General features: G+C 38.5%; 1 protein-coding gene across 1 annotated transcript in view; it reads right to left on the reverse strand.

The window, feature by feature from the left end:
- LOC128367710 (5-hydroxytryptamine receptor 2A-like) overlaps positions 1 to 13503 on the reverse strand; it is a 141160-nt gene that overhangs the window by 41670 nt on the left and 85987 nt on the right. Inside the window, exon 2 of the mRNA XM_053328321.1 lies at positions 10975 to 11175. Within this exon, the coding sequence (XP_053184296.1) occupies positions 10975 to 11175 (201 nt within the window). The remainder of the gene's footprint in view (positions 1 to 10974; positions 11176 to 13503) is intronic.

The following is a 13503-nucleotide window of genomic DNA, read 5'->3' on the forward strand; positions in this document are numbered from 1 at the left end:
ACAAAGCAAAAGTGACACTACAAAGCAAATGTGGAAATAAAAGTAAGGAAAGGAGGAATAATCAAAATGAAGAAAGTGGTCTGCCACTAATAAAAAGTACCAATAACTCACAACACAGAGGCATAAAGTCATGAAACATTATTAACATGATGGTTGTGAAAATAAACGCTCTCATTTGGCTATAATGGAAAAATTATAGCCAACCCAACAGTGGACTCAGAGGACTAGACCGCTGTTTCCTGTTTCCAACCATGAGTCAGAACAGTCAGAACATCATGTTTATCACAGCCATGATGATGAAGGTAACTTCACTTTAAGGAAGTAGTAACTTTAATCTATACCAAATAACTAACTCTAATCCCGTGGTCTCCAACCCTGCTCCTGTGGAGCTACTGCCCTGCATGTAGGTATATCCTCACTCTAACACACCTGATTTTGATAATTAACTCATTATCAGGCAGCCACAGCTTGATAACGAGTTAATTATTAGAATCAGGTATGTTAGAGTGGCGAGCTACCTAAAACATGCAGGGCCGTAGCTCAGTAGGAGCAGGGTTGGAGACCACTGCTCTAATCCAAACCATGATCTTTCCCTTAATCTAACCAAATGATTTTAATGTCTAAACATAACCAGACCTTATCCACAGCACTGTCACACCACAAAACATCATTACTTTTAACCATCGATTTATAACAATTGTGGAAAGCAAAGACACATGATGTTGCCCGGCCAATTATGGCTGATAGGGGGCACCAGAGTAGAAAACGGACCTGTGTTTTTTTGGAGTCACATTATCTGGGTCTGTACTACTCGTACTAACTCTGACGTCAAGTATGTAGTGTGTTTCAACTGCATAGTATGCGATTTAGAGTATGCGAGAAGTTCCCCGATGGTTTACTAGATTAGCCAGAAATGAGGAGTATACATCAAGAGCTGACTGCTCACACTCATATTACCCAAGATGCAACGTAACTTCTGAAAAAAACCCAAAATACAAACGTCACAAATCACCACCTCTGTGGTTTCTAGTTAGCTACAGCGAGGGTATGTTCGCTTCCTGTTTTCAAAATAAAAGCACCAATTCTATCCTTATGGTTTTCTTAATAATAAAAGGTAATGGGTGTTTTATTTTGTGAAGATGACAGGAAGTGCGTTACTCGCTACGGCTAACTTGAGTGGCTCCGAATTCGCAGGAACAAAACTTTAAACTAGGGCTGTCAGCGTTAACGCGTTAATCGCAATCAGATTAATGCAATCCATAACGTGTTTTTTTTTTTATCGCATTTTAATTTTGCAAGCCTTTTTGTCCCTTCTACTCCCCCGTAGACGGCTCCTCTAGCTGTAGCGCTATGCTTTGAAGTGGCCTCCTGCAGTAAACCTACCGCGTTGATGGAAAGTAAGAGAGCTACTGGACTTTTGAACGGCTTGTTTAACTTTAAAAAACTTCCAGACGGTTCAGTTGACAAGCCAAAAGTAAAATGCAACCTGTGTCAAACGGAGTTTAACTACCACCGGAGTACGTCGAGTTTGAGTTAGCACCTCCACGCTAAACACCCAGGTGCAGCCAAGCGAGCCTCAGCTCCACCAAAGGACCATTTTGGAGTGTGGGAGTCGCAGCAGAGCCGTGATTGATTCCCAGTTAAGACACTCTGATAAGAAATGCTTTACATTATGGGCTTAAAACTGCCTTGAAATGGAAAATAACAGGATTTTAAACATGCAATTCGAAATGTGATTAATCGCGATTAACTATGGAAATTCTGCGATTAATTGCGATTAAGAAAATGAATTGATTGACAGCCCTACTTTAAACAGGTGTTATTTGGACAAATTAGCGTCACATTATGGATATAAAGGGCTACTTTCTCACCTTAAAAGGTTAGAAATGTGGATAAAGTGGTATATTTACAGAGTTTAGCTCTAACTAAACGAAATCAGCTTCAGCCTGCTGAGTTCAGCTTGGGTAGGGATGAAATGCATTGTGGGTTATTGTGTAGTTTACTACAGTGTAAACGGTCTGCTCACTATTTGGTCGTTTAGTGTGTAGTATGTAGGATGGAAGTATGTAGTATAAAAGTATGTAGTATGTGGTTTCGAACAAAGCCTCTGTCATTTAATATGGAGGACATGTTGGTTCCTCTATTAAAAAAGCAGAAATTCATGCTCATCGTAAGGGTGGTACCACATCATGACAGCATGGTACGGTGACGTATGCTCATGTAAAAATAAAGGTAAAAAAGAATCCATCCATTATGTATTCCATTTTCAAATTTCAATCTGAGCCACATATGTCAACCTCATGATGGTGCTAGATGACAAGTCAGGAGTTCATCAAAATCAGCAGGCTGTATTTACAGGAACCCACTAATGTCTGTATAAAATTTCATGGCAATCCGTCTCATAGCAGTGGAGACATTTAATTGGAATGACCAACACTGCTATCACTAGAGCCATGCAGGTCTTGGAACATCAGCTTTGAAGTTTAATTGTCAGCTCTGGGCCTATAAACAGTGTTGATGGTACTGGACAGCTACATCTGCTATATTAATTGTGAGATACTGTCAACCACTTCCTCTAAAAGACACTACCAAACTGGACTGTTACTTTAGCTGTGGCGTGGGTGTGCTGTGGGTAACTCACTTTTCTCTTCAGTTGAGGTAAATACTAATAAACTATCTCATTATTATACCAGGTTTTATCATATTTTGACACCATACTTGCTTTTCAGTGCCCACATAGGTAGTTATATCTGCACTGCTTCCTTATTTCAATGACTCACAAACAGCTAAATGTACAGCTGCAGATGAGGTCAACACAACATTAAAACAGTCAAACCTATCTCCAGAAGTAACCAGATCTCACATAAATGACATAAATGCATTAGTTTATTGAGGAGAATGTAAATGATGAGTGAATCCAAGCTATCATGCTTTGGATCTGGACTAGGAAGGAAGGCTAAATTAGCTATCTGCAGCTCCGGCATGACTCGGTCATTAGCAGCCTCAGTGCGGAATGACAGAGATAATGAAGTGGAGGCAACAGGAAGCAAACACAGACTTCAGGGCCACAGAGGAGCACAGAGGCATTAGCCAAGGCTGACAACTCCCTCCAAATGAATTAGTCCCTTTGTTTTTGGTCAATAATGTTTGGAGAAAACACATCGGGTGTAGGAACGGTTAATTGATTTAATGAGGAGGGGAATCGTTTCTAGTTTCAGTTCGGTCTAAAGTATTTTATTCCTTTCCTGCTCTGCCTCATATGCACTTTTTCAAGCTATCGACTTCAACCTCCACACCCTCCTCATTCCCCACACACATCCTCCTACCTGCTCCACTCCACTTGACCCCCTTTCACTTTGAGTGATGGGAAAAACGGCTGTTGAACTTATTCACACAATTATTTCTTTGAACTTAATTAGACTCATTATAATGGTCTTGTTATATCGACAGACTTCAGTGAACTCATTATAGTCCCACTTCTGGACTGTATTAGAATATCATATATTATAATATTCTTTTGTTATAATCTGCTTTTTCTCCACCTACAATTTATATCGTATCTCCAGGCATCAGAGGTTGAATGATTTATCTTGAAAGTATAATGAAAGTACCTTTCTCAAAGTTTCTGCTGTCTTCTTCTGTTTCCTCTTAACATGGGAACTATCTTACTATTTTATCAAGTCACTTTATATTGACCTAATCTGAACTTCACTTGTACTACGGTCGCTAGATGGCGTCTTTAACTCAAAGGTGACGTCCAATTTACCAATTGATGACAACACCCTTCTGAACCTACTAGTACTGTAGGTGTGTCAGGCCCCTTCTAATCCATATCTATGAGGTTGATAACTCTCATTCAATCCAGTGATAACATTCTAAGTGGGGGGTATATATCACTGTGAGTGAACCAGCACACACATTAGCTTGTAGACTTTGCTCCATTCATTTGCTAATAGATAAAGCCATGCCCACCTCCATAATTAATTTATGTTCCTCCTCTTCTTCATTTTTTGTCTTTTTGAATTACTTATTTGCAAGACATTTTTTATTGCAGTCACTTCTTCTTTTCCTCTCTTTGGTTGTTTCAGTTCATTTTCTGCTCACCAATCATCACAGCCGTCAAATAATAATAAATAATAAATAATAAATAATAAAACCCTATCAATCATGAAAAGTAATTTTCTTGTAAATTTTCATTTTATAATACTGCTCACATCATTGAGGGCCCCTGTTGGAATTATTGTATAGACGTTATCTCATATTTACCCTTTCTATGATCATTGACCGATTTGTAACCGATTTGTGACCCCCACTCCTTAGAGCAAAAATGACTATGTAAATTAGGGAAATCCTGAAACCAATAAAAAGAAAGGGTTCGGCAAGGTTTGCTCAGAACGGGTTGGAGATTGAAACTGAGCAGATCTCTGGCGTTCTCCTTGCAAGTAGAAACTCTAATCCTGTTGTCTTGTCTCTTTTGTTTGATATTTTAAGTGTTTTAGGTTGCCTGAACCTGACAGCCCCTTTCTTTACCAGGGCCCCTGGGCACTTGCCCAGACTGCCCGTGTGTTAGATCCAGCCATGCTGGTCAGTGGTTTCTTAAAGACTGTGTAAAGTGAATTCAGACATTTTCTTCTAAACACATTAAATAGGGTGCCATTCTTTGGCATCTGAAAGGTAGACATTTATTAATAGACTTCCACCATTAATGTGTTCTTGGTGCAGAAAGTCTTTCTTCAGTGTCCTTTACTTCTACCATTAGGAGACTATTTAGCTGTGTCAAGGACAACGTGTCAATAATGATGCTTTTGTTCTTTTCTGGTTGGGATGTTCTCATAGATCATTGAGACTTTATTTTCCACTATGGAGTAAAAGGCTGAATTTGTCCTGTTAATGCAGATTTTGTGAGTATTACCAATGGTATTGGCTGAGGCTTATTATTATTTATTAAAAGGTTACGACATTTTACAGTATTTATATCATATTGAAAAACTGATGAATTTTTTGTTGCCATCATCACATTTCCTGGGAAATACCCAACAGCCCAGGCCTGCAGGTCAGAGAATAGTCTCCTAATGATCTTCATCGTTGTCCAAAAACTATTAAGAACATGTCAGTGAATCAGGCTGTTGTACCTGAAGACAGTAGTTACAGGACCTTGTTTAGAAACGGCAACAAAGACTACTTTTGTACTTATAGTGAAACTTCAGTCAGTAGTTATAGGTTTGGGTTGCCATGTGATGAACTGTACCGTCCTTAGTGATCCCCTTACCTTTCATCTAGCAACCTCATCCAGACCTGAAAAACTGTCATTCCCAAAAACCTCAGCTGAACTTTCTGTGTTTAGTACTAATCAGCAAATGTGATATGAGCATGCTAAAATGCTAAACTAAGACAGTAAACGTGGTAATCATTACATCAGTGTACCACAACAGAAACAAAAGAAGAAGATAAACTGTGTGTACACAGTTCCAAGTAAAAAAGAGACCGAGGCAAAAGAGGCAGAATAAAAGCAGACTGATAAGATCGGGATTCGAGTTGAGCCGTGAGACATTGTGTAATTAAAGCAACACTCACACTACAATAGTGTTGGCAGCATGTCGTGTGTTGTGTTGAAGTTCATTATTGTTGTTGAGACAAAAAATCTTGTTGAACTTGGCTAGCAGCCGACCTCAATATGACTAGCTGTTGTCCAATAATATCACTGCTGCAGTGTTTACATGTGTTTATGCTATGTATGTATTAGTAAGTCAATGGGCCAAACTGTTTATATCCCTAACAGACAGGCATGATAATGTTAGTACATAAATGATTTGTTCTTCTATCACTGCACAACTCAGCAGCTATGAGTGAGTCTGCAGATTTAAGACATTTCTTTATCAAACAGCCCAAAAGACAAGTGAGTTCAGTGTGTTTAGGATGATGTCATTATCTCATAGCATCGGTAAAGAGGGAAATACTATCTTTGCAGTTAATATGCCATTGCTTAATTTACACTGATTCTTCTCATACCTTGTCTTTGCCTTACTCATCAGTAGAAACACAAGTGAGTGAAAACATAAAATCTCAATGTGAATGAAATGAACTTTCATTTAATGTGCATCTAAAGTTACACATTGGTTGTGTTAAAGATAATCAAGTTTATCTAAATCATTGAATCATTTTAGTCATTCCTTTGTCCAAGAGAATTTTACGAGACAGTCTGCCATCTTTATCTCACTGTTATGATCTGTTGCTGTAATTCATTTATGTGACTGTAGTCAGCATGTAGTCACATGACACAGCAAGGAAGACAGGGACAGCAGGGACAGAGCTGAGTTACCTAGCTAATCATTGCAATAATAATTTGAATTAAAACTGCAAGCAGTGATGAACGGGCCCTCGCGCCCCCATGCACCGCCCCGTACTCGCATGTCGGTGCGTGCTGCAGTCACACGGCAGACACAGCGGGCACGGCAGACACAGCGGGCACGTAGACGTCTTGGCACCTGGGCTTGTAATGAATGTTGTGTGATGGGGCTAAGTCACATTGCATGTGTCCACTAGGTGGCGCTAGAGATCACCCACCAATTATATGTCATGTTGCAGTGTATGATGTGGAGAACACATCCTGTAAATTTCATATAAATCGGATAATGTTTGTCATATGAGGCTTACTTCCTGTGTCCACTAGGTGGTGCTGTGTATATGACACAGTATTGATGCATAGATGTGTTCAGGGCGGGACCCTCTCCATGCATGATGAATTTGGTGTAGACAGGACAATGTCTGTAGGAGTTATAAGGACTTCCTGCCTCATGGCGAAGCATCGAAATTGTCCGCACAGCCACGCCCAACAGGAAGAAGTCATAAAAAAGATTTTGATAACTGGCGTTATGTCTTAGCTGAGTCAATTTCAGATGTAAATACTTAAGATTATGAGAGTAATTAGTGAAAGAATGAAGCAAGTGACTTCCTGTTGCCAGTAGGTGGCGCTATGACTGTCACTAAATATGAGACTGTACATGTGTTCAGACCAGGACACTGAACAAGCATATTAAATTTGGAAAAGCTCAGACCATGTGGAGTCAAGTTATGAGGGTTTGAAATTTCATGGCGAAGGATCGAAATTCGCCGCGTCACCACGGCAACCAGGAATGGCGGGGGAAAAAGCTTTTGAGAAATTTCCATCTCCAATGTCTCAAGATGATCCTGTGTGAATTTGAAGTGGATGGGATGAAGATTATGGGAGTAATTAGTGAAAGAATGAAGCAAGTGACTTCCTGTTGCCAGTAGGTGGCGCTATGACTGTCACTAAATATGAGACTGTACATGTGTTCAGACCAAGACACTGAACAAGCATCTGAAATTTGGAAAGGCTCAGACCATGTGGAGTCAAGTTATGAGGGTTTGAAATTTCATGGCGAAGGATCGAAATTCGCCGCGTCACCACGGCAACCAGGAATGACGGGGGAAAAAGCGTTTGATAACTTTTCATCTCCAATGTCTCAAGATGATTCTGTGTGAATTTGAAGTGGATGGGAAGAAAACTGTAGGAGTAGTGCGTTCAAATATGATGCCACAATTTGCATTAAAATCAATATTTAGATTCAAAATGGCCGACTTCCTGTTGGTGTTAGGGTATGTGTCCAAGAGACTTTTTGGTGCGTCTTGACATGATGAACATGTGTACCAAGTTTCGTTTCTTTATGTCAATCTGTCAAGAGGGGCTCGCTTTTATTGATTTTGCAGGGGGCGCTAGAGAGCCATTTTGCCTCGCCCATTTATGCAAACCATAAAATATCAAATTTTTCGCCGGGTCTGACTTGCATGCTAACTTTGGTGAGTTTCAGGGCACGTTTAGTGGGGGAAAAAGGCAGTTACTTTGTCAGAAGAAAAATAAAGAGAATAATAATAATAATCATGGCAAAAACAATAGGGCTTCGCGCTGGTCAGCGCTCGGGCCCTAATTATATTTGTAACTGGATATCACATTATGAAATGTTATCACCACTGAATACTTTAATGTTGTTAAACACCACTGAATGTATTGCACTGAAATGTCAGACTTTGAAAACAACCCTTATGAATTTTTGAAGTCAGAGTTTCACTTTGTAAAATTCTCAATATTAAAAAAAAGAAAAAAGAAAAAGACAATTTCAGTACATATTTTAGGGTTCTCAAATTCAGGTAGAAAATGTGTCTTCCTAATATTCAAAAACTTTATTCAAGTTGCTCAATTAGCTCAAATCAGAAAATTCAGATCTGAACATTGGTTATGGAATGTTCTGAGAACCCAAAAATAAAGAAAGCTGGAAGTAAAGTTTTTGGATTTGTGCAACTTGAACGTGACACAAGATAACATTCAGAAAGGTTTTCAAGTCGAGTATTTCAGTGAAATAAATTTTGTGGTATTTAAATTTCAATATAAAGTTTTCAGTAGTGATTAAATGCCAAAATGTGATATTCAGTTGCTGATACATTTCCAATCAGTATGGCAATTATTTGCTTTCATCACACACACATGCACACACAGACTGTAATTTGCTCACTCGGTCCACCCCAAAGCCCTTAGACGAAACTATATGCTTTATGTTAATCAATATCTGTTTTATGTAACAGCCTTTGTGTGTTGAGCTCTTAGCGCTTCCAACATGCAGGTGACCTACACTCAACACTGTGCCTGAACGCCTTGAGTGTAGACACACAGACACACAGATAGAGCTGGGCCCTGAAATAAAGAAAAACTAAATAAAGCTCCTCATATAAAAAGATGCTTCTTCAGGACAACATGTTGCTGTGTGGAGGTGCAGAGTGTCACAACATCAACTCACAGCTACACACATCTCAGTGTTTAGTAAAATAAAGACAGAAATAAAGAATATAAAAATTGCTGAACCTATGAATATGATCACATCAGACAGATGCTAATTCAGCCATAAACTAAATAGTCACATTATTTAGTAACTCCACTGTTCACCCACTCCACTGTTCATTTCAAATATGAAAACTGTAAAAGAGGCAGCACAGGATTATTTCTCATATCAGGCATGTATGTCCTCAAGCTGACACTTCTTCATTGACTTTGTCTCTTGCCTCTGTATTCATTCTGTGTCACTATTTTGAACAAACTGGAGATTGTACTTCATCTTATCTTGCAAAATCAGGATAACTCAATTATATATGATATAAATCAAACATTGCTGACACAGAGCCATGATGTTTCTGTTGTGTATTAATATAATCAGAACACTGGGCAGACTACCACCAGCAGAAACGTCACATTTCTGCCATTTCTCATCTTGATTTGCTAAATGTGAAAGTGTGTCGACTAATAATGAGCAAAGTGGATTTTTTTTCTCATCTCAACCTCAATCAAATAATAACTTAAGTCTTGTTTTTGCAGGTTATTAACTGAAATGTTATCAGCTGATTTTCACACTGTTTAACATGTTCCTTTGTTTGCCTGCACTGAGTGTGAATAATAGCCGTGCAGAGCTATTCTACACTCTGCTCGTCACTCCCACCACCTCCATCACTGTGCGGCGGCAGGCCTTACTCTGAAGCTCCATCATTACATTTCCTGCTCATTTAGGTCAATTGACCTGAACAGCTGGATACCAGCCAGGCAGGCAGAAGTCAATTATCGAAAATGATTGTTCCCTCGCCTCCATAAAAATGATATGGAGTCATAAACGTCACTTGTGTCTTTAACAGGGGAAAACTGCCTCTCATGATGAGTGGACTGCCCTCCCACTCACATGGTTAGTGGCTTTGCTGTCTGTGTTAACTGAGCCACACATGTTTCACAGTGTGTTTCATCCTCAACCATCCTCAAATATTAACACAGGTGGAAAAACTCTCTGCATATTCTGTCATTATGTCTCTGTCTCCTCGTCTCCATAGTAACAGCAGGTTAATACCTGTACTTCAAAGGTTTTATTAATAGAAACAGTTACCATAAGTAAAATCACCTTCAGGTTTGGTAAATCACAATGCTTGTGCTAAATAACATATTTACATTTTCTCCTCCCTGTATTTTACACACTGGGGTTAAAACGCCTCATATTACATATTCATTATGGCAAACATACTAAATGAACAGCATGTATTATCTTACACAGTTGAAATACACAAACCTCAACATTATTTACATTTCTTGAATGTGAAAGCTATGAATGTTTTAGCACACCAACAATTAGCATGTAAGTATTGTTTGATACCTATTCTTTAACCTTACTGTATGATCTGTGTACCACAAGATAACCTCAAGCTGTAAACGTCTGCAGTACTGCTGTATTTAACCTTTGAAATAACCAAGTACTCATAAAAGCTTTCTCAAGTCTCTCTTTTGTTTCTGTCAAAAATATTTACGTGGAAGGTTTCTGTGAAGAAACTATTGGAAAACAATCTGTACAAAGCTACTACAGATAAAATATCCAGGAAAGAGAGAAAAAGAACAGCGAAGAGTTACAGCAGAGGAAACCATACCAGACCTTTTAAATCATCTGTTATGCTCAGGTTTCTCCAGAATTGCATCCTTACAGTACCTGCCATGCTCATATTTCATAAGTTAACTGTAAATCTTTTAGTTGTATAGTTACAAACAGGACTTTAGTGGAGACTAAATGCACATAAACACCATTTACCCAAATCCTAAAAGTAGTGTTTGTGCAAGCTTTCATCACTTTACAGCTGATTAAGTTAAGACTAGCTTGCTACCAAAGTTTCTGTTGTATTCTCATGAGACCTGGAGACAGCTGTTTATGAGAACAACAGTGTTCGTTACAAAATCAACTTTTAGGGCTGTTTTTACAGCTCCAGTTAGGCCTATGAATGATACCTGGACACAATTAGGTATGGGCAATTGCACTCAACTTGATAGTTTTCAACTTGATAGCGTGATTGTGTATTATGAATTGGCTCATTGCCTAAAGCTAGCTATTTGGGACCAATCTATTTCCAGGAAGTTGTGTGTGTGTCCATGTGTGTCCTTACCCACTGAAATGGTCCAGACTGCCATGATTTTGATACGGGCCTTGGTGTGGGAGTTGAAGCGGCTGTGTTGGAACGGGTTTCGTATAGCGATGTATCGATCCAGAGAGATGGCGCAGAGGTGCATGATGGATGCTGTGGAGAACAGGACATCCAGGTAGATCCAGATGGGACAAAGCTCAGGGGGTAGAGGCCACCCATAATCTACAGGAGGGGATGGATGGATGGATGAATGGTGAGGTAGAGGAAGAGAGAAAAAGTAAAATACTTTTTAGTATCAGAGGTTCAAAGCTGTGGAGTAGATGAGGATGATTGTGGTTGGATGAATGTCTCTATTCTAGTATTCTTCACACAATAACCTTTCAACAACCTTCTCAAAATGTGAGTTCATTGATATAAAGCAAAAACATTTATACAGTTAGTTTATCATCATTTGGCATCATGGCAATGCTATTCATCCATCCATCCATTTATTCATCAGCACCATATCTTTGTTTCTACCATTGTCAGTGTTACATCCAACACCACCCAACATGTGTGTATGTGTTTGCGTGGAGTAGTGAGAGATGGTACCTTCACACATATACTGTGTGTTTTGCATTCAGCGCATAATTGTTAGCTGCCATACTAATGAATCAACAATGTCATTGACATTCTTCTTTTTAAGATCCCAGTAGCTTGTTAGAGACGTTGTACAGAAGAGAATTTAGATGGTGAACACTGGGTTGATGCGGATGTCTAACATTTTCTGATCTGAACCCTGAACATCATGGAGTCAGTGTGGAATAAAATCAAGAGCAAAGCATGCTCGCTCTAAATACTGATTTTTATTAAGGTTTCTTCTGTTTATTGAACTTTGTATGATGTTTGTTGAAAAATGGAAATTATTAATGGCATTATTTTCGAGATCATCCTTATACATAGTGCATCAACCTTTTGCACAGTACTGTATGTTAACCTTCAGTTCACCCTGAAGGAAAATTAATATTATGGCAAATTTCAAAAACACCAATGTCAATGTCATGGTAGTGAGGGAGGAATAATCTCCAGTTTTCATTTGAATTGAACCAAAAAGGTGAGGTGTGAAAGCACCCTCAGATAGCAGGTGATCTGCTCCTTGTGTATTGATCAACCATGTAACCGCTTAGGTACAAATGTGTTGAAGTGAGCATGTGAAAGCAGGACAGTAATGAAATAAAATAAAATAAAACCATTGAAATAAATACTCTATACTCTCTATCCTGTGTTTGGCTCCACACTGTTGAAGACACAAGCTGTTCAAGAGTCAACAGCTTGTCTATTTCAGATGAATAGATAATAAAGACATACTGGAAGGTTTGTTTTTATCCCTGACTGCCAACTGTATTTGTTTTTAATGTATCTGTCAGTAATAAAAAGCATTAGCAGAACCATAGTGATGGTTTTCATGTGCTTGTTGCCTCTAAAAAGCTAATTATACAGTGACCACACAATGATGAATGGAATGAGTCATACAGATGGATCATGGCCAAAGGCAGTAAAACCCACTTTGAACTGAGAACATGCTCTACATACACTGGTACACATTGTCTTAGCTGTAGGTGCACAGACTGGAACTACACATCTGCACACATAAATATGTACATATGTTCACTACACATACCACATAACACACAAACACACACCAGCAAATATTCCTTATGACTGTCGCTCTGCCCCCACAGCAGCCAGAGAAATATAATCCTGTACAGCTGCCAATGGAAATGACATTATACAACATTTTGAATATTGTATAATTAATCTGAATGGAGGCCTTTATGTTACATATATGTATATATATAGGTGAGACAAATTTATTCATAGGCCATTTCTTAAACACGTCAGTTCAAAGTACACAGAGAAAAATAATCAGAAATAATAATTAGAATATAATCAGATCAAATCAGAGGGGGATAAAAGAATGGAAAATTAGTAAAAGAAAAGTAGCATTTTTTAAAACAGATACTGTTTTCTAAAAAAATGTATTAAAAAAGTCTTCAAGTCTACAGCCACAGTGATGCTAATACAAAGCTACAGTAGATGGAGACCAAATCAAACTTGAATACAGCAGCAATGTGGCATTCTATCATAGTCAGAGCAGGCAGTCACACTGAGCCTGATTGCATCCTGCTACAATCCAAAAGCCACAAACTCTGAACAACACACACATACATTAATTAAATCGATTCACTTTAATTGTCATTCTTATGCAGGTACATAAAAACGAAATACTGTTTCACAAGTTAAAAACACTTCAAAAAAAGAGTGCAATAATTAACATTCAAATTGTCAGTTAAAATTAAGACACTACTGTATATAAATAATATTCCACAAATAGTTAATAAATAAGTGCTAAACTAGTTTTAAAATTAAGTGCATAGTGGAGATTATTGTGATTATTGTTGTGCATTCAGTAGTCTGACAGCAGATGGGAAAAAGCTGTTATGTAATCGAGATGTTCTTGTCCGATGTCTTACTAAAGTCTCCTTATTAATATGAACACGTCTTGATTTG

This window comes from Scomber japonicus, chromosome 11 (assembly GCF_027409825.1).
Source record: "Scomber japonicus isolate fScoJap1 chromosome 11, fScoJap1.pri, whole genome shotgun sequence".
Classification (NCBI taxonomy): Eukaryota; Metazoa; Chordata; class Actinopteri; order Scombriformes; family Scombridae; genus Scomber; species Scomber japonicus.